This window comes from Egretta garzetta, unplaced genomic scaffold, assembly GCF_000687185.1.
Source record: "Egretta garzetta isolate BGI_Z169 unplaced genomic scaffold, ASM68718v1 scaffold339, whole genome shotgun sequence".
In the NCBI taxonomy this organism is placed as follows: domain Eukaryota; kingdom Metazoa; phylum Chordata; class Aves; order Pelecaniformes; family Ardeidae; genus Egretta; species Egretta garzetta.
The window spans coordinates 2220380-2244882 of NW_009260800.1; the positions used below are offsets into that span (position 1 = coordinate 2220380).

General features: G+C 39.5%; 1 protein-coding gene across 1 annotated transcript; it reads right to left on the reverse strand.

The window, feature by feature from the left end:
* Window positions 1-1464: 1464 nt before the first annotated feature.
* KCTD3 (potassium channel tetramerization domain containing 3) lies at window positions 1465-24059 on the reverse strand. Its single transcript, XM_009646840.2, has 17 exons — window positions 24016-24059; window positions 22550-22595; window positions 21088-21161; window positions 20558-20616; window positions 20304-20384; window positions 19472-19612; window positions 18125-18215; window positions 15519-15709; window positions 11440-11555; window positions 8189-8276; window positions 7936-8052; window positions 6697-6867; window positions 5343-5498; window positions 4255-4351; window positions 2645-2829; window positions 2404-2542; window positions 1465-2047 (listed from the first exon to the last, which is right to left on the reverse strand). The coding sequence occupies exons 1-17, from the start codon at window positions 24042-24044 to the stop codon at window positions 1465-1467; spliced, it is 2364 nt and encodes a 787-aa protein (XP_009645135.1). The 5' UTR covers window positions 24045-24059.
* Window positions 24060-24503: the final 444 nt, after the last annotated feature.

Here is a 24503-nt window from a genome sequence, read left to right on the forward strand (position 1 = left end):
TTTTTAGGAGGGGATGTGTGTGTGTGGCAGGGTAAGTTGGCCTTTTTTTTTTTCCCACCATATCGTTAACTGTATTGTAAAAACTGTGTGTTAGCACTGACACCTCAGAATGGTAAGAGAACAGTTTGAAAATCCCCAAGTCAAACACTAGTAGAAGACAGCAAAGGTAGAGGCTCTCATCTTCGTCTCTCATCCAGCTTTCACAGTGGGGGTGGGAGGGGGGGCAGAGTGTTTGGTAAGGAAAAGTCTTTTATATGTCCAAAACCCAGCATGTGGCTAAAAGGGGCCTTTGTGGCAGCATAGCCGTGTCTTTTCCTGGCCTGACAAAGTTCCACCACAAAATTGTGTTCATGCACAGGTGAATAAACAGCAAATGAAGGAATTCTTACGGAGTTGCTTTAACCTTTGCGTTTTCCCCCTCCCTCTTCCCCACCCTCTCAGCTCAAGATTAAAAAAAAAAAAACAACCACAAACCAAACAAACTCCATTAATTACTGCTTAACTCCAAGCATGCTTTTTCAGAGGTAGAAAACCTCCTAACCCACTCCCTGTTAAACACTTGCGGTCACAGTCTTCCCCTTTGCTTATGCATTACTAATCTCCAGGCAATAACATTTGTTCACCACCCACAGTAAACTAGGAGCAAACAGCAAGCAGCCAGTGCAACACAGGTAGGAAATATCATGTCAAGGCACTTGTAATTGAGAATTATTATACCATGACAGTAAACCTACTCCCATATTCATCTCTGTCCTTTTTCCGGAGAAAGTGACAAGGAAGCCCTCAAGAGACTGCCAGTTCTGTGTATTCTGCCAAGCATATTTTTATGTATACTCTCAGTCACAATCAGCAAAACCCATCATCTGATACCATGCGTTTTCAGAAAGCACAAGCACCACTCCTCTGGCAATTTATTTGGACTAAGAGGCAAAATAATATGCTATTTTGAATAGCTTCCTCCTTAACCTGCACAAAACATTTCAGATTTCAGACAGCAGCATACAGAGCAAAGATCCCATTCATAAAACAAGACTACAGAGGCAGCCCTGTGAATTAGGCAAAATCCAGCCAAGACAACAGCAACCCTGCAAGAGCAATGTGTGGCTGCATCTAAAAGGCATCTTCCACTGAGCAACCAAGTGTTTCTTTAGCACCCTCCCCCTTTCCCCAAAACAAAAATAATCACACCATATCACATGCCTGACCACGTTTACGCAAGAATGCACAACAATAATTTGGACCAAGTACCGTACTACATTTTGGAGCATTACATAGAGCCATACATTGATGTGGACCACTCTTCAAAGGTCTGGCAGCAGCCAGGTACTTTTTCCATAATCTTACAATTTTCATTCTGGGTATCAGAACAAAGTCCAATTCAAGAAACAACCCACAATACATAATGTTAATGCCTGCTACCAGCCAGAGGGCACCTGCACCTCAGCTTTGCCACCAGTCACTTTTTCACAAGCCATAGTCTTGGCAGGATGAGTCATTCTTCCGGTGACGTGGTGAAGCAGCTGTCTTCGTAGGCGATGGAGAAGCTGCACCAGGTAATTCGGGCCCACCTTCAGCAAGGACTGGTGCAGAAGCCAGGAGAGGCACTTTCTTCCTTCCCAGGAAGCCAGCTCCTTCAAACCCCATTTTCTTTTTGCTTTCTGCTTTGGCTTCACTCTCCTCTTCTGGCCCTCTTCGTTTGAGATCCAGAGAACTCTCGGGCAGACGGTGAACCTCTGTACTGCAACACCCACCTCCATCTGTCACGCCTGTGCCTCGCACTTCAAGTGCTGATGTCAGGATTGCCTTCCTCTCAGCTGCGCCGCCCTCAGGTATTGCCTTCCTGGCCTCTGTCTGGCTTGAATTCCCATTTGCAGCAGCTGCCTTTTCTGTCGGGCTTTTGCTGGGTAAGTTAAAAGCCTGGAAGTCCCGATAACTGTGAAAGCTCTCCGTCCGCCTTGCTCTTGCCAACAGGGGGCTTTCTCTGTATGGCCGCACAGAACCATATGTGGCTGTTTCATGGATTGTTTCGTGGTGCTGCAACTGGAGGCTTCAAGAAAGACAGACAACCAAGGACAAGAAGAGCAGATGTTAGGCTGAGAATAGCAGCCACTCCTTCTGCACACCCTGCTCCCACCCACCACTGCAACTCCCACTAAAACAGCAATATCCTCATCACGACCTACACACAAGGCCTTCCAGGTCACTTATTTCAGATTCTTACATGATACTTTAATCTGCACTCATATAAACCAACAGAAATTGAGGAACATGCGTGTGTAGTTCAAGACATTTAGGGCATGGATTCAGGGGCTCAGCTATAGCATTCAGGTCACCAGACCCCTCTTTGCCTACCTGAAAGGTAAAACCTCGTGTCTGCAGTCAGCACCACCCTTGGTGACTTACCTAGAATTAGATTCCCGAAGCCGGTTTGGCTGAACAACTGAGGTGGCAGGACTTATGTTGGGTGTGGCACAGCGAGACGTACTCAAGTCACACTGGTCAAGCAACTTGAGCAGCTCTTCCTCTGTGGGGCCGCCAACATCTGAAAGAGACAGCTCTTAGTGCCCAAGTCTATTTACCATAGTCATGCAGATGTGTGGACAGAAAAAGAACCACACCACAGTCCTAGCATAACACAACTTACCTCTATCTTCACTCTTATTAACCATGTCCATAGCTGTGGTCAGGTCCCACATCTGGATGCTGCCATTTGAATGCCCAGTGAAGAGGTAGCGGCGTGGCCGGGAGCCCATTCTGCTGGATCCTTCACATTCTCGCACGGTAAATGATGAGATGGTAGTGCAGTCAACTGCCTGGATCTCACAGATCCTACAGGAAAAGAAACCCCAAGTTACTAAAGCAATTGCACCTGGCAGAGTTTGGCCAGTAAAGTTAGTACTGTTTTGATTTTCCGAGAAGGCATCAACCTTGCCATCAGAAAAAGACCTTTCTTCCAGACAAAATTCCTTCCCCTGCATGGCATTCTGCTCAGCTGCAGACAGTATCTTCCCCCAATCCATGTGCAGTCTTACTACTTGTTGATTTTTATGAGGGAACCCTCAGATGTTTGATATCCATTTTCAGTTTGCAATGATTAGAAACCTAAGGCTTTCAGAATGACAGCAACTAGCCCCTTCATATGCTAGATGCTCTAGGAAACTAACCTGCAGGAAGAGAACACTTAACCATATAAAAGATATGCACAAAAATCCAAGGATGATAAATCCAAGGTTACCTATACAGATAACTTCTGTTTTATGACAACTGCAATATCGCTCGACATGACAGATTGCCATCGCTTTTTCCCCCCTTTACTTTAGATGCTTATGTGGGAAGTGAGAGGCAAAAGACTCCCAAAACTAAGCTGCTAAGCCAGACTCCACACCAGAAACTCACATATTCTGGGTAATCTGTTTTACCGGCCCCTAGTATTCAGCTTTTTACCCAAGAAGTGCCAAATTAAGTCATCTAATATAACTACATACAAGTCTAGCCTGAAGTAAGGAGAAAAAAAAAAAAAAAAGGCACATCAGTAATCCACAGGGCTTCTGTCCTCAATTCAGATGTCAATAGTGTTAAGACATCAACGTTTTCACTCAGATTCAAAGTTATTAGGTAAGAGATGCAAGAATAATAAGCATAGAAGTGAGATGCACCACCTTTTCTGATCTCTTGCCATCTTCCTAGCCTAACAGGAAGAAAAGCAACTATGGTTATTTGGCAACTTTTTTTACTACGTTGGCAGCAACATAGTAGGTTATTATGAAGTCAAGCCTAAGTAAATAATTGTATAGCTGACCTAGAAGATAGTCTCTCAGTTTTAAAGGTTTTAGTATCTTCAAAGACAAAGGAAACGGAAGAGAGACACTGCTTCCCTGTCTACCACTGTGAGCAGCATAATCCCTGCCACCAGCAATTTCAGCATTAGTTTTGAAATTTAATGTTAGCATGGTACCATGACTGAGAGTTAACAGATTCTGTAGAGGCACACAAGCGTTTTGTGAGCTCAGCAGGCGAGCCATCATGAAGTGAGGCTCTGATACCACATTTTTCAAAATGCCATTTGGCTTCTAGGTTATAGTAGATCACAAAGTACAGTTCTGTTACTAACACACAAATTGGGAGTTCAGCCAGAGCTGTCAAGCACCTTAGAAGTTTGCGAAGTGCAACTGCATGCATCCCCAAGGGATGGGAGACCCCGCCACCTGAACAGTCCTGCTCCTTTCCCACTGAAAACCCTAAACATGGAGGTACCTTTTCCCAGTGGAAGACAGCCTTACAAACAGCTTATTAGTGATGGGAACAACTTTTTGGATAAACACCTGTTGATCATCACGTTCACCAAAGGGTCCTAGAGGAAAAAAAGAAAGATAATTTTTTTGTTTGTTTCAATTCCCTCACCCTCTTCCCCACACAGTCCTGAAGATCCAAATTCATATTAGTATGACCACTGCAACTTTAAAGCATCAGGACCAGGGAACCAAAGATGACTAATAGCTAGAAAAAGCCATCTAAAAGTTAGAAGCCTCTACAAATACAAATCTTTTTTGTTCTTTTGCTTTAAAGGACACCCATTCTTGAGTTTCCTGAGTGTTCCTGGAGGAATTACTATGTCAGTACAAATCCTGCATTAGGCCTCTATAATAACAAGAAGTACTTTCTTATTTTGCAGCTCATAGATGTCTAAAGGCTTAATCAGACTTCTTGCCACAGTACTGGCCCCACCCTGTGTATACAGGGCATCCTATTCATCAAAGGTTCATTTGCAAGACTCAGATCACAAAGGAATCCAGACTACCTGTCTACCCATATTTACTGACATGCAATCCTTCAGTATCTTGCTATAGCACCATTTGCCTCTGCAGTTTCAAGGCTTCAGTAAACTTCGTCCCAACTTCAAATTCATTTAAGAATTTTTCACATGGGCATCATTTAACCCTGACTGAACAGTGAACTGGAATGTGCAGTAGAACCAAACCTTGCTATGCTCATCTGCTTTAATACAGTCTCCTGTGCTTTCTGTCATTCTCTAGTTAAACCAAAAGGGAAATGCTGCATCAGTTTGCTCAAGGAAGAGGTATAGTATCTGTGTTTGAAATCTTTTCCTCCCTTTTTCTCACCTTCAGAGTAAGGCCTTTAAGCGTACTCACTCTACGCAGCCTAAACAGTGAGTATTTCCAGATGAATCCTACAGATCCCCGCCACCTTTTCAAGGGGATAGCAGTATATAAGAGCTTACACCCATCAGCTGACTTTCATGTTGTGGGATTGGAGGTCTGTTAAACCTTTATGAGACCAGTGAGTGTACAGGCTCAGTACAGCACATTTGAGAGATATCCTACCAATGTCATTTCCAGAACAGTAGCTGCCATGACTCTCTGCTTCCTCCAGGGATAAGATTTTGAATGATGCAAGGGGTGTTGAACCTGGCTGAGTTGAAATCATGCCCCGGAACCGAGTCACAGTCCATGTCCGTACATGGTTATTATCAGCACAAACTAGAAAGGAAAAAATGTACAATAACATTTACAAGGGATGACAAGACTTTTGAGATAAACTTCTGTAATGACTTCCCTATGACAGTTTTTCAAGACTGAGCGATCAAGCAGAATTTAGTCGAATGTCAGGTCACGTAGCATCTCTGGACATTATCTAACAATCTACAAATTGTTGCTGATGTCCTGTTTTCTATTAGTTTTGTCTCTTCCCTCAGAAATTCAAGAAATCAACCGAGGCAGGTGGAACGCAACACTAAAGTCTGACTGAGTCAGCACCAGTAGCCTACAGAACACTTCAATCCTCTGCGTGCAGAAGCTAGGACAAGACATGTCATGAGAGCAGCCTGGCAGCAGAATCCTCATCACAAAATGGTGCTCTTCTATTTCATCAGTTACTCAGTTTTCTACATACAGATGTGCCCTTTCCTGGCACTGAGGGTTTAGCACCAAGTTGCAGGGGAACAGATGACCTCTGGTCTGTTTGCTTGCAGTATAATTGGATATTGTGTTTCCTGTTCCTTTTTTAACAAAATTGGGACAGCAGCAGAAAGTAAATCTGTTCTCTGCCATGCCCTGGTTGCTGCATTCTGGGTGAAATAAATTCTTACAGAGGGAAGAATGATTGCATCTTCTCTGAAAGCAAGACACTTTCCTGAGCACAAGGTAGGACAAAGATGACAGCACAGCAAATGCTGGGAGACTGCGGAGAAAAGAAGAAACACAGACCACCCTTTGAAGCCACGGGAAGGCTTTTTCTAGGGCCCAAGAGGAAATGGTGCACATTTTGCTGCAACCCAGAAAGCTCCTGAAAGGCTGTTAAAAGAAGACAAGTCCTACAGGACCTGCCCACAACAATAAGATTTGACAGGGATACATTTGTTTACAAACTCTTGGGATACGTTTGTTTACAAACCCTTTTATTTCCACAAATGGCAACCTTGGACTAAGACACAAACAAAAGAGTTAGCTGTTCCAATATCTGGTCAAATAAATGCCAGGCCTTTTAACTGCTAAAGGCTTTGAAAAATGCTTACTTTAAGAAAGAGGATCCAAGCAAATCTAGCCCCCAAATCTGTCCAATTCATTTCTATCACTTGTGGGAACAATGCAAGTTATAAAGCAATGCATACAAATACTTTATTGCTCAGGAGGAGGGGAGAACCATGAATACAAATTTGTGCACAGAAAAGAAGATTACCTGACACAAGGTGTTTCTCTGAGAGCATGATCTTCGTAACAGGACTTCGATGAACTGTGAAGGTCTGAAAGAGCTGAGGCCCAGACCCAACTGTTTCAGGGTGCTGTACAATCACCCTCACTGCTCCAGAGCTGGTGCCATATGCAATCTCAATCCAATTGCCACTTACACCTAAAGCAAGCAAGAACACAGTGGTTCCCCCGGGAATGAGAACTTGTCTTACTGGGGCCAGGGAAGGAGGCAGTAGAAAATAGTATGTCCAAGCCACAGTAAGATAGATATTTATTTTGAACACTGTTTACTCGTTATTTTCCCATGAACAGAGAGGATATTTTGCCACTAAAATACCCCAAGATTTGTTCAATTCCATGTGCTGTCTTAACAACAGCTTTCTCTTCCATTCTCTCCTCCCTCGTGGAAGTGAAAGAAGAGATGTACAAAGTCGTATGATCAGATATTTTGGCACTCCTCACAGTGATATGGTCAATATGTGCCAAATACTGTTTACTTTCTTGCATTAGTGGGAGACAAATGGGAAAGCAAGGCAAGAGCAGGGAGGACTATAGTCAAAAAGGTCACTGTGGTATCGATAGTGATGTGAGTAACTACTTTCTCCCAGTTCAGGGGTGGTTTTTTTTGTTTTGTTTTGGGTTTGGTTTTTTTTTTTTTGGTTTTGTTTTGTTTTTTTTAATTTAGAAGATAACTGCACTGTGATTATAAAAGGGTGTATAGACACAATAGCTAAGCATCATTCAGCTGCATATGGAAACAGCTTTTAGTATATTGGTTATAAGGTTAGGTGCAACAGCAAGGTTGTGTCACACCCCAGGTCCCCACAAACTATTTCAGTGAATACAATTCATAATCTAAGTGTATATATCTTGTGGAAAAGGCTTAAAACCAGCAAAGGTACATTATGCAGAAGCACTAATATATCATGCATTATGTTATTACATTATACGTTAATGTGTAATGCATGATGTACAAGCATATGCACGCATACATGCAACTACATGTACCTATTTATACGTATGTACAGCTGTGAGGGGAAACAGTTACACCTAGTGTTCATCATTCATTTGAAGATGATTAAATGAAGGAAAATTAATTGTTTATGTCAAGGCCTACCTTGTCTGCTTTAGCCCTGCTATGCGGCCACAGAAAAAGTTCATTTAGAAAAAAGAAAAAACCCACATCTGTAACAGACTCTCACTGAAGAGACAGTGATAGAATACTGACTTGTTTTAGGTGTGAGGTAGACACTGAGCGCTGTTATAGCATCGTTGGAGGGATCGTGGTACAATTCTGTCACGAGAAGATCATTGTCTTTCATTCGCAATGGGAACTTCTGCATGTCTGTGGGGAAGAGACATTTGTTTATTACTCTGAATAGACAGAGTTTATCTGATACAACTTAGACCAACTAAGGAGTTCAAGAACAAAGCTGCTCAGTACCACCTCTTTTTTATTCTGCCCTGCCCCCATTTCTTACCTATATAGTAGATAGAGCCGTTATTACAACCCAGCAGCAGAAAAGACCCAGCAGTATCATAGCTTGTGATAGGAACAACATCCTGAACCTAGTGCAAACAGGAAGGAATAAAAATAAACAAATCAAGAAGTTTTCAGACATTTTCAGTACCTTTTGGTGAAAAACACTGGAGTTTGGTACGGGTGTGAAGCCGTTGTGCATGCATTCACACATACAATGGCGTTCTTCTTCCAGAGCAGTGAAACATGTACAAAGTCGGAGCATTTTTCCCATACTCTGTATGTTTCAGTCAGTCCACTTAATGGACGCTGAATACTAATTCAGGGAAGTTACAGCTTAAATTCTCCTTTGTCTCTGACTAACAGAATCCTTCCCATTGCTTCAGAGACTTGCAAAATTATTTGCAAAATACCTATAATGAACCTGTTGGATAAAAGTAAAACAAACCAACCAAATAACTTTCCTTCTCTAAAACAGTACTATTAGGATAGTTTGTAAGCCCCTAAAACATATTGTAAGCCTACCACTTAGCCTTACAGAGAAGGCTGCAGCATGAATATAGCTTCTGTGTGTTTTCCTGAGGGCGTTGAGGGGGAGAGGATAAAAAAAGGCACTGTCCCTCCTTTCTTTGCTTAAAGGACTACACCTCTCTCACTTATGTTTACCCATAACTCATCACAGATCCAAAGCTAAAAAAAAAATTGTTCTTGGAAAGCACTTGGATTTTCCTTGTATAACTGACAATGAAATGACCTGGAGAAGGATCCTTTCCAATTACTGAAAAGGATTGCTATTCTTTATCTCAATGCTTTCACGTAGTACTTTTTCGGATGCAACTGTTTAAGTACCCTACGCTCCCCACAATCAAATTCATACTACACCTAATTAAATAAGGCATCTAACTATCTGGTCCACATAACTTGGTTTCAAAAGATTTATTTTTTTCCAGACTATTTTAAAAGTAGTACAAGAGCAGAAAGGCAAGAAACTAGAGTCTCAGCATCTAAGAGTCTATGGATCAAGGTGCTATGGGCTCTCTGGTTCTGTGGATCAAATGTGCAGGAAGCTCTCCCACCTGCAAAAAGTTTACAAAACTAATGCAGGTAGAGGCAACCCATCAAGAGATACACCACTTTACTTATCACCTTGCAGAAGACATAACTGTAAGGAGATGTCTGAGCAAGAGGATCCACAATGCTGCCGACAGCAGAGACTGACTGACTGGGTCAGAGAGATCATACAAAACAAGGGGAATCCTTTCTTCTGCAGCAGAGATAGGAACACCAGAGGTGCTTCAGCAGTTGCACCTGCCAACACGTGAACTTTCATTAGGAAACAGAGCGACGCTATACTACAGTCACCAGTAAAACATGGCCGGTGAGAATCCTCACTTCACAAAGTTCTTCTGTCATACTCTATTGCTTTATGTTACCTCTTGTTCTATAACACTAAATCTTCCACTTCCTTTAAGCTCCCCTATGCTAAGTATTTCACTGCTGATGTATTTAGCACCTGCAACCTTCTCTCCTTGTTGCACGCAACTGAAACACTGCCAGAGGGATAAGTACTGGGGAAACCACCTCAGCAAGTCTGTTTAAATCTCCAGAATGGGAAGAAGATGCAAGAACCAATCACAGGCAGAGCCCAGAGTTATGTCTCCAGGGTGCAAGACATCAAATACAAAAATCACAGTGTAAGAAAGGATAGCTTTGCACAAACTAAGCCTCCTTAAAGTAAAACTTAAAAAGGCATCGGGAATAAAAGCACATTCTGTTCATCAAAACCTCTCTCACTGCAGCAAGTATGATTACATCCTCAGCCCAGAGCTATGGGCAACTCATGGAATGCAGCTACACAAACATCATGTATTCTCATGAGGAATTTAAAGCTCAGAGGTACAACCATGTCACTTAAGTCTTTATGGGGTTCTTCAAGAAGAATGTGTTCTAAAGGGAGATGAAAATGTATAGGAAGATGGGGTTTTTTAACCTTACCAACAATAAGACCCTGAGGTACAGAAAGCACCTTGAAAAGTGGTTGGATTTGGTGGGTTTTGCTTGGTTGTGGGCTTTTTTTTAAAGCGAGCTATTCTCATCCTCTAGGGAAAAAAAAAACAATTAGAAAGCCCAAAAACTTGGTTTTAGTACATCCTGGCATATGAGCCCCTCTTAAAGATTTTCTACTCTTCAATAAGAAATGCTACTCTTCAATAAGAAATGCTTTCACCAAAGGAATAGTCAGTCAAACTGAAGAACTATTAATGTGATCAGAAAGATTTCTGTGGCTCCCCCTGGAAACAAAGAAGATGAATGGGACATCGGTTTTTATTCTTTATGACTTGCTCCTTTAGAAAACAGTCAAACGCCAGCTTGTCACGTAGCATTAAGTTGTCTCTTAACAGAAGATTTTGCAAGACATCAACAGAACTTTAAGTAACATTTTGTTTAATTCAAGACCATACTAACATGTCTGTGTCTGCTGCAGAAGCACTACTATCCCATGCTTATTATCTGTGTTATTTGTTAGCAGTACTGTCACTTAATGGTTGAATCAGAACTTAGTCAGCAAACAGCGCAGCAGCCTCAGGTCAGTTCTGCCTCTTGAGATTTGCAAGGCAATTTGGGGATTTTTATTGCATCCAGGTTTTGTGCCACAAAGACATACATCTGGCTGTGTTACAAGCTTTGTTATTCACATGAATGCTCAACTGTTTTCTGAGACTCATACAGACTCCAAGGATCTCTCTATTTAATATGCATTCTGACAACAGGAATAAAGTCAGGGCAGCCACAATCACCCACATGCAAGACAGACATCTTTAAAGCACCATGTATGTTTCTGCTGAAGAAGAATCTCCCATTGTAAAACAACTTTTGAGATCCCCAGATTCTAGACTGCCGCCTTAACTTGTTTCCTTTTTCTTTCAGACAGTGCAGAAATTGCCGTCACACATTCCCCACATTTTTTTTTAATTTCCTATGATCCTAGTGAATTTTTACAGAGTTAGTAATCCACAAGGAAGTTTAAATATAAACACATTTGGCACTTATTACTCCAAATCACACCATGTCCTTTTATTTGAAAGCCTAAGAAGCATGCCACCAAACAGGTGGCAAACTCCGTAACACAATTTGGGGCTGAAAACCTTGTGACAAGCATTTCACACATGCTTTTATATTATTTTAGTCTTTTTTTACTAGAGACACATACCAGCTTATTAAAACTGATGTGGAAAATTGAATTGAACATACCTGCCAATGCTGAGTCACAGCGTTCCACACTCCCACTTTCCCCGTATGGCTTGTAGCCACCAACTGGTTGCCAATGAAGAAGAGAGCATCTACAGGGACTCCAAGACTGAACACTCCTACAAAAAATGAAGAGTCTATGAAGCTCATCTAAAATAAAGAGAAAAAAACAGTAACAATGGAATCTCTCCGCTATTATCATATGTCACATTTATTACAGTAGCAAGTAAAGAACAGCCAAAACTGGGTTTGCAGTGTGCTAGGTGAGGTACCATTCAAGCAGCAAACTGGGTTCCATTAAATTAAATAGCAACATGATGTCATCTCTGCTGATGCAATCATTACTCAGGAAGGAGAAAGGAGGCAAGAGAAGGAAAAAGAGCCCATGTGAAATATGCATTCCTTATTTTTCTACAGCCATCAAGTTCTCAAATGGCTTTATACATCCTAAGGCATTAAAAAGTAAATAAAAATCCTACAACAGCAAGCAGGATTTTTTTGGTTGTTTTGTGGTTTGGTTTTTTTTATCTGTGACTATTAAGTCACACTATTTAAGAAGCAGTAATTAGACAAACAAATTGATGCCATGCTAGTTTGCAATTACTTTTGAAGTATTACAAGTTCTCACTGTTTGGTGGGTTTTGTGGTTTGTTTTTTTTTTTATTTTTTTTAAAGTCCAGTAGAATAGATGTAGTCTGAAAACATATTTTACAAACTAAATACAGCTACAAGGCTTCATCCTTATACTTGGGAAAAGACTGAACAACCAACCCCTGACACTACTTGAATACATTCAAATTTCTCTTTTAGCAGAAATACTTGAACTTGGAAAAAAAAAATAATAATCCAGCCTGCAAAACCCTATTTCTTTCTTTCTTTCTTCCTTTCTTTCTTTCTCATTTCATCTCCACATGTTAAAAGTTTGGTTACAGCCCATGAGAAGAGAGTACAGGCTATTAAAAATCAAAACTATGTAGGGAACCAGTTTCACCAATCATCATATACTAGTCAAAATCTGGAAAGTAAGACTTACCAGCAACTGCTGGTCTTCCAAATAAAGCAAATGTGACATTAAGAACATTTCACTTAATAAAAAAAAAAATCAAAACACTGCAGAATATGACAGGCATTGCTGACTATGGTTATAGTAGACCTTAACATCTGAGCTTTTCCACAAAAGTTGTCCTCTTTAGAGCCTCCTAGTCTCATCATAGATCCAATGTAAATATTTTTAATTTAACTGCAAACTTGGATAGCATGCTGCATTTTGTACTATTTATTGCATTGTGTATTTCAAAGTTACAGCAAACTAAAAAGGTCTGAGATAATTTCCAAGTTTGCTAGCTATGGAATCCAGCAAACTGGCCCTGTAAGTAACTCAGTTTGTAATTCCAGACCGAGTTTTACTGCCCGGTAAGTACAAAATTCATTACTACTAGAGATACATTACACTACCAAATGTTAAGCTTCACTCACAAGTTTCCTATTCCATACTGCTCACTCTACATATTTATATTACTCCTCACTAATATACTTTAACTGCAGCAGATGTCTTCAAAATAGCTGGAAAATTTCCCAACATGGTTTTGGACAAATTCAAATGAACAGAGTGCCATTTCCAACCAAGAAGCAGCCCTCTGTTACACCCCAAGAAGGAACCTCAGGAAGCTCAACATTTACTTATGTTTTAATTAGAATGCTAAACTGTTTTCCAGGGCACAGTACAATCATTCGATGCAGATAAGATTCAGCAGTACAGGGCACATGAAAAATGCAATAATAAAAAATCCACAGAAACAACTAGAATTGATTACTCCAGAGAAGGATGAGGTTCACGGAAATCAAGAAAGACAGCTTGAATGGTCTGGAGGAATCTGAAGTGTCAGTCCTGCTTAGGCTCAACAATCTTGAGACCCATCCACAGGGGAGACAATGCTATACATAATGACAGGCTCTTGTCTTAAGGGTCCCTCTCAGTAAAATACTGCTTACAGCAGCAATCCAGCAGCAGTGTCTTATGTAAGTAATATTGAAAGGAAAGAGAGCGCTCTGGGAGAGCTCTATCACAAAGATGCCAGCCTACACAGTTTTCTAAGGATGGTGTCACCAGGCTCCAACGACTGCTTGGAAGAAGTACTTTCTTTCAGAAGAAGATAGCAATGTACTATATCTCTAACACAAAGCAGGACTGCAAGCATTTGCCACTACAAAGAAACAAGACAGCTAGATTCAAGTTATTACTATTTAACACAAGCATATTGTAGCTTTTTTAAACCAAGCAGCATGACCTATTATCCAAGAGAGGAACAGCACATTTTTTTAGTTGGACTAAAGATTCAATCCTGTAGGCACTTTCTCTCTGCTCCCTCCAGCCCCAAGTGGCATTTCCTTTGTTTCACAAAGTCACTTCAGTGAAGTACGGCCTCTTTAGCAAAAGTGCTTCCTTCAGTTTTGTTGCCATGTTTGGTCACAGTCTGAGTCACCAGAACCTTGTGATATTGGCATATTTGAGAGTTGTTATTTGAAGTAAAAATCAACTTACGGTTTTTGCCTCTCTTTGCACTTGATTTCCAAAAATCCAGGATGTTGCTTCATGTATCTTATTGCAAATCCCAAGGTAACACAAGCAGCTAAGTCAAACCAGAAAATGCGGGAGGAATGTAACAGCATAGTGCTTAAAGCAATGCCTATTACAGGAATACAGCTGTCACACTAACTCTTCCCTGCCTTTAAGATTTGGTCAAGGGGAGCACAACAGAAGAAAAAGCTTTTCAAATACAATATTTACTCCCTGTTTAACAGAGTAATTCACATCCAACTGTTAGACACACCTCTCAGATTTATTTTTAAACACAATGGAACCTCCCTTTCTGTTTTGCTGAGCATGATTACATAAAAGAACTCTGAGAGCCAAGTAAAAGAGCAGTATATGGCTGCATTATCTCATGCAAGACCTTTGCCTTTCCCCATCTTCAAATCTGACTTGGTGCTTCCCTCATCCAAGCATGAAAAAAGCAACAGCCATTAAAATAGCTAGAAATTGCCTGAGCATCTTTCAAGTAAGCTCTTCCTTTAAAGGCACATGGATCAAAAATTGAATTCGGTCATTTTTACTTTAGTTAATGACCACATTAATTCTCATGACTACAACTATGGAGATACATCTAATAACAAATTGACTCAGCATTAAGTTTCACAGAAAAGTGTCCACACGAGGAGATTGCTGTCACACTCTTAGCAGTAGCCACTGCCAGAGGAAACAGACATTACTGGCATAATAGCGGCGACTCAAACACCGGGGATTAGGCTAGAGGAAGTTCCTAATGACATTCCCTTCACTGCCTCCCAAACTTGCCCTGTATTTGAACAGTGAGTCAGACAAGCCATCAGATCAGTACCAAGGCATATTTACTTCTGAAAATGTCTTCTTGCTGTTTCTAAAGCCTCCCTAATTGTGTGTCCTTCAGTACCAAGGTGTACAAGCAGTAATTCCTGTATTCTTAGGGTAGTAGAGTGTGCTTTTTCCCTACCTAGACACCCAAGCTATAAAATGAAGACATTTTTGTCTTCAAAATTCCATTTATGAACTACATTTGACAAAGAACTGAAACCTTTTTGTCATCCCTGTGTAAAAATATGGCTTTAATAAGACAGAGGAATGAAAAGAGCAGAACATCTCGGTATCTCTAGCTTTCTATCTCAGAAACTTACTTCCTTTGTGCTATGGCCTAGATTTAAATGCAGGGAAAAGTATAACTCTAGTTTGCATCTTCACACAAAAACTCAAGCTGAGCTGAACAGTAAGTATTAGTTAGTATCTGTTCAGTAAACAGACTGCTTTTTTATTATTCATCTTTTTGTTTCTGAGACAGGATTCCTCTAATATGACAGAGAAGTTAAGATGCTCCAATATGTTGCTTAGTATAGCTTGCTCTGTCACTGTGTGAAACTGGTTACCGAACACATACATACCTCATACGTGCCACATACAAACATTCATACCTCAAAATAAGGTTGCAGAGTTCTTTTTAGTTAAACACGCACACACAAAAAGAAAAAAAACCCCGAGCAATTATAGTTACCAATTTCACTGCCACTACCACCATCCTGAATGCTCCACAAGATTATGCTACTTTCCGAGGCAACTGCAACCATCTTATCCTTGTCTCCATGAGGTCCTCCAACTACCTTAGCGTTGAGAGCGACTCGCTCAATTGTCCAGTCCAGATAGGGGCTCGTGAACACCTGTTGCCACCCAGATGACTCTTTAATTCTGGAAGGGCAAAGGAGGAGACAGGGAGCAGAGGTTAGAGATTCAGAAACAGACATCTCAGTCTACGCCTGAAGCAATGTGGATGACCCAGCCAAAAGCTTGGGCTAGCCAAATACTAGAGAATGAGGTTCAGCATAAGACTTTAGAAGAAATCTCTACTAATTTCCAGAGGCAAGGTGTCTTACATACCATGCAAGACACTCAATCATGCTCTAGCATAAAGCTGTGCTACCTGGTCACATTTCCTGTTTATGGTATACTGTAAACAGACTATAGTGAGTTGACTATAAGCTTTATTTTTAGAGAATTATTTGCCTGTGCAATTTTAAAGACTTAAATGATGCCAGAAAAGCACAATTTATCTATATGATTTAATTTTAGACAATAATTTAGATACTTTGCAACTGAGCTAGAGCACAGTAATTCTAAGCAGTTAAATTATATAAATGTTAACATGGAAAGCAAAAACATATCTATAGTATTTTTTGCCATTGTTGCCATCCTTTCACTTCAGCATGGCATCCTGCCTGGAGATAGAGCACCACAGATCACCGTGCTCTACCCATACAGCATGCAGACGAAATTGCAGTGAAGTGACTTAAAAACAGGACTGCAATATCCATAAGCCTTTAAATACAACCAAGACATTCTCACAAGCTTTATTATCAAGTTTTGAAGACTTCTGCCATACTTCAAAGGGAAAAAAAAATACTATCTTGACAATGCACTGTGCTTTGTTGTACTTTTTACTAAAATAATTATTTACATAATATCCGTTACAAGCAGAATAAAAGAAAGTCAGAAAACTAAGCATCTGAATATATTTAATTTCTTACTGCATGGGACTTACTGTCCAGTCCACTACAAATTATTGCTTACTTTGAGAAGTGATTCTGGCTAACATTCAGATGTTGCCCTTACATTAAAATAATCCTGAAAAGAATCTTAAAAGTCACATTGTTTGACTGTGACATAGTCATATAAACAAGCTATATTAACATTTTTGGGGTAGAGGGAAGTAGTTTTAAGTATATGCTGTCTCCTCAAACACTAAATATTCAAAAAAATCTAGGCAAATTCAGTTGTCAAGCAACAAAAACCAGACAGGTACTAAGATGCAGCAGAGAGGGGAAAAAATTGTTACCAAAGCTGTATAAGAGCAGAATGGAGGAGGGAAAGTCCTAGTTCCAGAAGGAAAAAAAAAAAAAAAAATATTCAAAGCAAGACAAGAGTGCTACCTTGAGTGTCTACGAAGAAAAGCAGCATTTTAAATTGGCATATTGACCTGTGCCCTCTTTCAGCAACCATTCAAGTCTGACATGCTTTACCAAAAGCATCACTAATGACTTAAGTTCAATGGTAAGAAGTCTCATTAAGTAGATTACCAAGCAGGAAAGAGGCAGAATCTTTCACTTAAGTGAGCTAGCATCCAAGAAAACAGTCAGAGATAAATCCTAAGAAGGGGACAATTAGCACAAAGACGATTGCAAATCATTGCCTCTTTCTCTAGTCAGACCATATTAAGCATAATTGAAAACAAGAACATTAAGTAGAGCAAGAGAAGCTGCATTTAGTACAAATTGAAGCAAAACAAATTGCAGTGGTGAATACAAGAGATAAGTTAGAAGTGATTTAAGTTACAAAGTTTAAGCAAGCAAATTAGTATCTATATAGTGAAAAAGGCAACAAACTATGGCTTCAGCTTGGCAGTAAAGAAAGAAGCTATTCACATTACGCTCTTCATTCTCCCTTCTGTTTCTGAACCACACTACAACAGCAGTATTTGGTTTTGGTAACAGCTCTTGTTAAAACATTACTTCATATTGAAAAGACAGCCACCAATTAAATCAAGATGTGAACTAAAAAGAAATTCTGTAATATGAAGTTGTTACTTATCTTCATCTGATCTTAAAAAATAGCCAGTTTATTTACAAGACATTTAAAGACTTTTTTCAGCCGTCCAGGTGAAGTAGCAAGTGCATCACAGTTCTGCTAAGCCAAAAAACCTGAAGTTTAAGACAAGGTACATCACTTATGTAGCAAAAATCCATTAAGTGTTTCAAGTTCTTTGATAGTCTAACTTCACAGACTGTCTTCAAAGCCAGATAGGAGGAAGAACTTTTAAAATTAATCTTTCTTTTAAAAGCCTGGTTTAAAACAGGCTTTTGAAGCAGGTAAATTTGAGTCCATTATTTTTGCAACGGCATCAAAACTTGACATCAAAGCAGCAAAATCTGAATTCCTATCAAGCAGTTTATCTGCATGAGCAAAAGTGGCAATTCATATTTATAGGAGCAGACTGAATGCATGTGATCTACTGCCATTTCAGATTAAAGCAAACTTTTTGCTTTGCTCATAACAAATTACTGCATTTTTTTGAGATTCCTGTAACACCACAGGCAACTATATTCATACCTGTAGCAAACAGCAAAATGGGCATAGGCAGCTACTATCCAGTTGTGGTGGCCAGCTACTATTAGGACTTTGCGTGGGTCCACAGGAAATCCTAAAAAAAACAAAGCTAAAGTCAGGCAAGTGATGAGTATTAGAAAATGAGCAGACACTCAGAACAAGAGAGCTCTCTCTGCTAGGTTATGCAACAGAAACTTTGATAATAAAGTTTCTCAAGAAACATTTTCAGCTAGATTCTAGTTAGCAATATTACTCCTCACAATCCTTACAACTTTGCAGTTCTTACGTGGAACGAAGACATTTTACCTCAGTCACTACAATGCAAAATTGCCTCACAAAGAGACAAGTACATGCCTCAGTTTTAAAGCCTGCCAAATTGGTAAAAATTTGAAGATCGTTATCAAATAAGAAACGATGCTGTCTTTTGTAAAAGTTCTTTCCAAGTAGTTGGTGCAATCCTGTACTATCATTCCAGACTGTTAAACTGAAATTTGCAATATCTCAGAATACCTATAGCTCCTAGTGGGAGCATGCCTGTTTCTGATCGACAAGTAAATTAGGTTTGACAGAAGTGTTGGATGGCACTGGAAATCAGTGATTATGCTACTTCCCCGAATCAGCTCTCACTCTTTGATATGCTAAAAAACTAATGCCTGCATCTTCTACCTCATTTTCCCCACCACTCCCCTCTTCCAAACTTGCAGCAACTCACTAAATTCATATGCAGGGCTTATTTCCATATTACCTGAATATAGATTCACCTTTTAACATACTCTAGATTTTCCTAACGCTAATTATTTCCTATAATCCTAATTTACAGGATTATAGCAGAAATAAGACACTTCTAACAGTAGCATTTTGCTTGCAAAGTCAAAAGCTGAAAAATGACAGAATTCAAGCCTATCTTATTTACAGTTTTTATATATTTTATATGGAAAGTACTCTATATAATCAAACAACTGAAGGCTGCCTTTATTCTAAAAACTCGACTCCTGCAGGGCAAGAGAGGCACCAGGAGTAAGAAAGAGGTTCCGAACAAAGACCAAAGGACACTGGTCTGTCTGGTTTTTATCATGGCTTTTAGAACAGCGTAAGGCATTTGTCTAAGGGGCCAAACTAAGACTGCAAGAAGAACTTCAGTTTGCCTTTTTCTCAGCCTCATGTCTTCATTGTGCAGCAGTGAGCCTTAAATACTGTATAGGGAGTAGGGTTTTAAGTTAAGTGTTCAGCAATCTAAGCTCAGGCAAACGTAGAGTAACAGACTGAAACCAGAAATAGTCACTCAGTTTTTATTTCCCAATGACAATCATCTTAGCAATTTGTTTTGGTTTTAAAACTGATGTTCCTCACCTAGTCTGACTGTACCTTCCCCAGTACCAGCAAGTGTAGGTTGGACACCACCTCCATGAATCTCACTCTCGGAGCCGTTTTGACCAGTTCTAACATCAGCCGGTGGCCCAGCAGTATTATTTATTTTACGGTTGGGAATGCCTGTGAAAGAAAAGAAATGTTTTGTCCTACTCCATGAACTTCAGCAATATAACAAACATTCATTCACTTTCAAAATACAGGATTAATACTTGTGCATTTTGACCTAAAGTAATTCATGTGCTACAAGAATTACGTAATATCGTTAACACTGAAACAGAAAATGCTTTTGCTCTCTATGTTGACATTCACAATTTAAGGAACTACCTTCAGAAAACTTGTCAACAATTGGCTGGAGATCCATTAGACTTCAGGTTAACATATGAATTGTGTTCATCTCTACAGAGAAGTGAAAATCTAACAAGTACCCATATTGTTAAGGAAAGCTCATTTGTGCCGATTTGTCATCTAGACATAAGGCACCTAAAGTAACTGTACCTTCAGAAAGGCAGCAGCACTCCATGCTGATAACACTTAACTGAAATGTACTTGACGAACCTCTACTCTAGTCTACTACCAAACACAGCTTGCTAAGCATTAACATGCTACCACCCCCCACCCTGCCCAGTACTCTGAATGATGTTTGATTGAATCAGAATGATGTTTGATTCAACCATTCATCTTAATCTTTCCATAGGAAAGCCTTCTCTGAACAGTTTGACAGCTGGAGTAACTACCTCGGCCAACCAATCGCCCCCACAAACTAAAGCAGTAAGCAGCTGCAAGCAACATAAGACCATGAATATAAAAATACCTGGAGGAGGCAGGTAGCCATGAAAAAGGACACTGCCACAAGATGAGCGTTCCAGTTCTTCACATAGTAGCAATCTTCTCACTAAGGAGGAAAAACCATAGCTTTCACTTCCCAGGAAACATTACATGATTTCAAATAATCTTCTCTATTAATAAGTTTGAAAATCTTCAGAGTCACAACTGCCCAGTACTTGTTAGTGGGTCATTACTATAGTAATAAATTGAGATGACCTCATATTTATTAAAAAAAATTACCTAAAGGAGTGATTCCATAGAATTCAGCTTCATGCCTGAGAACATTAATACTCACTCCCCTAGAGAAAGAAAATACAAAATGACAACCAAAAAACCCAAACAAGAAAAAACACAAGAACAGAATGAGTCAATACCTTGAATATAAATAGCTGCATGTAACTAGATATTACAGTGTGAACATCAAGCTACCTGTTCACAGAATTACCACCAAATGCATTCAACACACTGATGTCTGAGATTTCAAAGTGATCTTAATATTAATTACCTTTCATTAAAATAAGGATACAGAAACAATAAATACATTGCCAGAAGTGGTTTAAATTCCAAGAATCCACTAACAAAATATGCTACCGTTTCTGCCTCCACCACGCCATACATATATTCTAGACATGGCCCCAAATCTACCAGGGAGCCAAGTCATATGCTGAGCACTGAACTAGCTGAGTAAAACTGAACAATCCTCACTTGAAAAAGTTTTCTAATGCATCTGATCAAATTAATTTTCACTTGAAATAGTTCGAATTTCTTACCGTAAGTCTAATTCCTTTGTGCGAAGAAAATTTAAAATGGGTGCAAATGCTGCTGGATCTCGATCAATAAATATCTGCAAAGAAAAAATGCTGTACTTTTAGGATTATTATGGACCAACTGTCAACTAAAATGTTTTTTTATGCTGAGCATGGGAAAGAGGAGTTGAAGATGAGGCAGTCAGCAGATAAACATAACCCAAAGTTTTTGGACCACGCCTTTGCTCTCATTATTCTTCTACCATCCACTAATTCAACATAATCTTAAAAATCATTCATTACGCCTTAAAAGACATATATACAAACACTGCTGCAAATAGATGGCACTTAATAAACATGTTCTTTAAGTTCTGGATTCTCCACAAAGGTCAATGGGTAATCTCTATCATGTGTTCAGAATGCAGTAAATGTAATAAGATCAAGATAAGTTTAGACTTTTTTTAATTAAGTCAATTACCATTACAACTACCTCTACGCTTTTAGCAAAGTACTTGTGTGACTTACTATCACTCTACAACATTGCTGTAACTACAGTTTCCCATTTAAGAATATCATACACACAGACTGAAATGGCCATTTTGCTATAGATATTTGCCAGCAAAAGCTACATTTGCATGTCAGGACTACTCAGCTACATATGCAATACTATCTAATGAAAAGTACCCCTCCGTCCTCAATACAACAATTAGCTGTTCCTTCTGTTTCAAAAAAAGTACAGTTTCTGTCTCTGTGTTGTCTGTACAATGCAGAATGAGCACAAAAATATGCACATTTTACCAGTCTCATTTATCTTGGAATGAAGATGAGAACGAAGAAATCCAGAGGTGTCACCAATTTTCATCAAAGTTTGGAGACCAGACCAGTGGCATGATATTCAAGTAATTACATCTGTGAGACCTTTATTTTGTCCTAAATCTTTAAAACTTCACTAGACATAACTAAATTAAATATTCCCAGTCATGCTCCTGCTCAATAGCATGAACAGTATTGCAACTAGGCTTTGAGCTTATAAGAAAGAGGATAGTGTATCTTGTATTGAATCTAACAAAAGGAAAATACATGGTGACATTCTGAAATTATTTCAAAGTCCCATATTTTCCTCCCATTGAAATAAGTGACAAAACATGGAAAAAAAGGTCAAGTCCAATTGAACAGTACTTCTCATGGACTCTGAAGCAGAGAAGGTGCTGTCAGCATTTTAAACATAGGCTTTTGCAACGCTACAATTCGGGGTTATGTAATACAATAGTGACAGAGAAAATACTGGCAAAAGCCACAACAAGTTTTTTAAAAGCCCGGGAATGTGAATGTTTTAATTCATTTGACCATTTGTTTTCCATGCTTTTAAGCATAGCTGACTCAGGCAGTGTAACTCCTATTAGCACCCACAGTTCTCTCTTTAGGAGAGAACCTAACTGAAAGCATAACATTAATTTAATGATTTATCAGTAGGTTTATTACTCACAGCACCAGTTTCATCCTTCAGCGTTGAAATTCTTCCACTCAGCAAACTGAAACACAGGAAATCTTCATTAGATGACCCCCAGAAATGTACTAACACAAATACAACATAGCAACACTCTCAATTTGCTCCATTTGTGAATTGCGGGTTGCATTTTGGTAAAACTGCAAGCTGAGCAAAGAAAACAGCCCAGGCAAGGCAGAGTGCTGGCGAGGGTGAAGTATCTCCCCTGAACATAGAGGCAGCACATGCACACCTAAGTAAAGGCTAAGGACTGCATGGTAAGGACCTTCAGATTCCCAAAAAAAACCAGGCACAAGGCCTAGCCTGAAAGGATGGGAAAGTTTTCCCAGGCACCCAGAGGTCTGCGTAGTTTGTTACAATCTAGTAAATCAGTAAAAGCTGCTGAAGTAAAAAGGAAGAATAAACAATCCATTCTGCAAGGACTTACTGGGCAAGAATATGGTGGATGAGTTTTTACACCATTTTACTTCAAAGTTTCTCTCCGATCAGATCAAAGTAATTTTGCTCCAGATCAGTAGAAAACACAACACCAAAACCTTGTTTTACAGACATGAAGCAAACTAACTAGAGTCAGCAATTTTATTTCAAGATTCTATCCGAGTCTGGATGACAATTACCTCTGTGATTCTCCAGTGCTGGATGACTTTCAGAACAACCTCCTCAGATTAGTGTTGAGAGATCAGGGAACAACAAGGGACTTCCTCCTTGTGCCTTTCCTTCCATACCTCAAAGAAGGTGACATTTCCCTGGCACTCCATTTATCTGAACATTTCGGTAAACAGGTGCAGGTAATGCTGCCTGTCTACGTCAGCTGCCAGGCTTTTATTGGGAAAGAAGTCTAGAGTACAAAAATTAAATGTAAGGAAGCCAAACTGCCAGCCTTTATGTTTTCTTTTATGTGTTTGGGATTAACTGGGGTGGTAGAGGTACAGCAACTACAGCAAAAAATTACTAGGGTACAGACAGTAAGCAGCACAACCTACAGAAGTAGTAGAAGTTAGCAGGAGAATGTTCAATAATCCAACAGCTCCTGTACCACAAGTTGAAACCCTCAAAACTTTGACTAAACTCAAGGTACAGCAATAATTTAAAAAACATTAAAGGCAGTGCTATCTTTTATGCTCAATAAGATCACAAATGGCAATATAGCAATAAAGTCAGTGGCATCTCCCTTTCCTGCAGACTTTGAGCCTTATTTCCACAGCACTCCATCTAAAAAGTGACAACTCTTCAGAACACATAAGCTGCCATAGCATCATTCAAGACAGAAAATGCCTTTTGGATAACAGCTTATTTCAAATTAATCTGTCTCATTGCTTGAGACAGGGAAAACGAGTACAGACACTATTTACGGCATAAATTAAGAACTAAGAACATAGATATTTTTATTTTTTTTAATGAATGTAAATTTATCTGTGTTTACCGTGATGATATATGACAAATACCTGGAAAAAAAGGAGTCTGGAATCCACATCAGTGTTTGTCTTGAAGTGCTGAATCTAGGAAATGAAAGTTACAAGTTTAGAATCAGCTGTAAAGCTGGAAGGAAGTCTGCTTTATCAAAATACTTTCATTTGTCCTACAAAGCTGACATCAAATGGGTTTGGGAAGCTTGAGATCATTTAAATGGCTGTAGAAAGTCAAAGAGGTTGCAAATTCTTTGCACAGATTGTCTTTATGCATTAAGCAGGACCATCCGGAGACCCTCAAAGTGTCATTCTTTATGTTTTTAAACACACTGTCCCAAATATCCTACATTTTCTGGTTCTCATACTTTGTCAACATTAATGCTTGCAAAAAAAACCCACCCATCCTCCCCCAAAAGCAGTCACTACAATACAAGTTTATCAGCAGTGTGCTACATTTGTCATTAACTGCATGTTACTCTTAGGACTCAAAGGGTGCTACACTGTGCACTGCAAAAGACTACAAT

What these genes read in the sequence shown, in the direction of transcription:
- KCTD3 (XM_009646840.2), bottom strand. Translation starts at nt 24,044, where the DNA reads ATGTGGATTCCAGACTCCTTTTTTTCCAG. An exon ending in ACAAAGGAATTAGACTTACG is followed by an intron (nt 20,617 to 21,087) that starts GTAAGAAATTCG and finishes TTCTTTCTCTAG; the next exon opens with GGGAGTGAGTATTAATGTTC. An exon ending in CTGTTCTGGAAATGACATTG is followed by an intron (nt 4,352 to 5,342) that starts GTAGGATATCTC and finishes TTTTTCCTCTAG; the next exon opens with GACCCTTTGGTGAACGTGAT.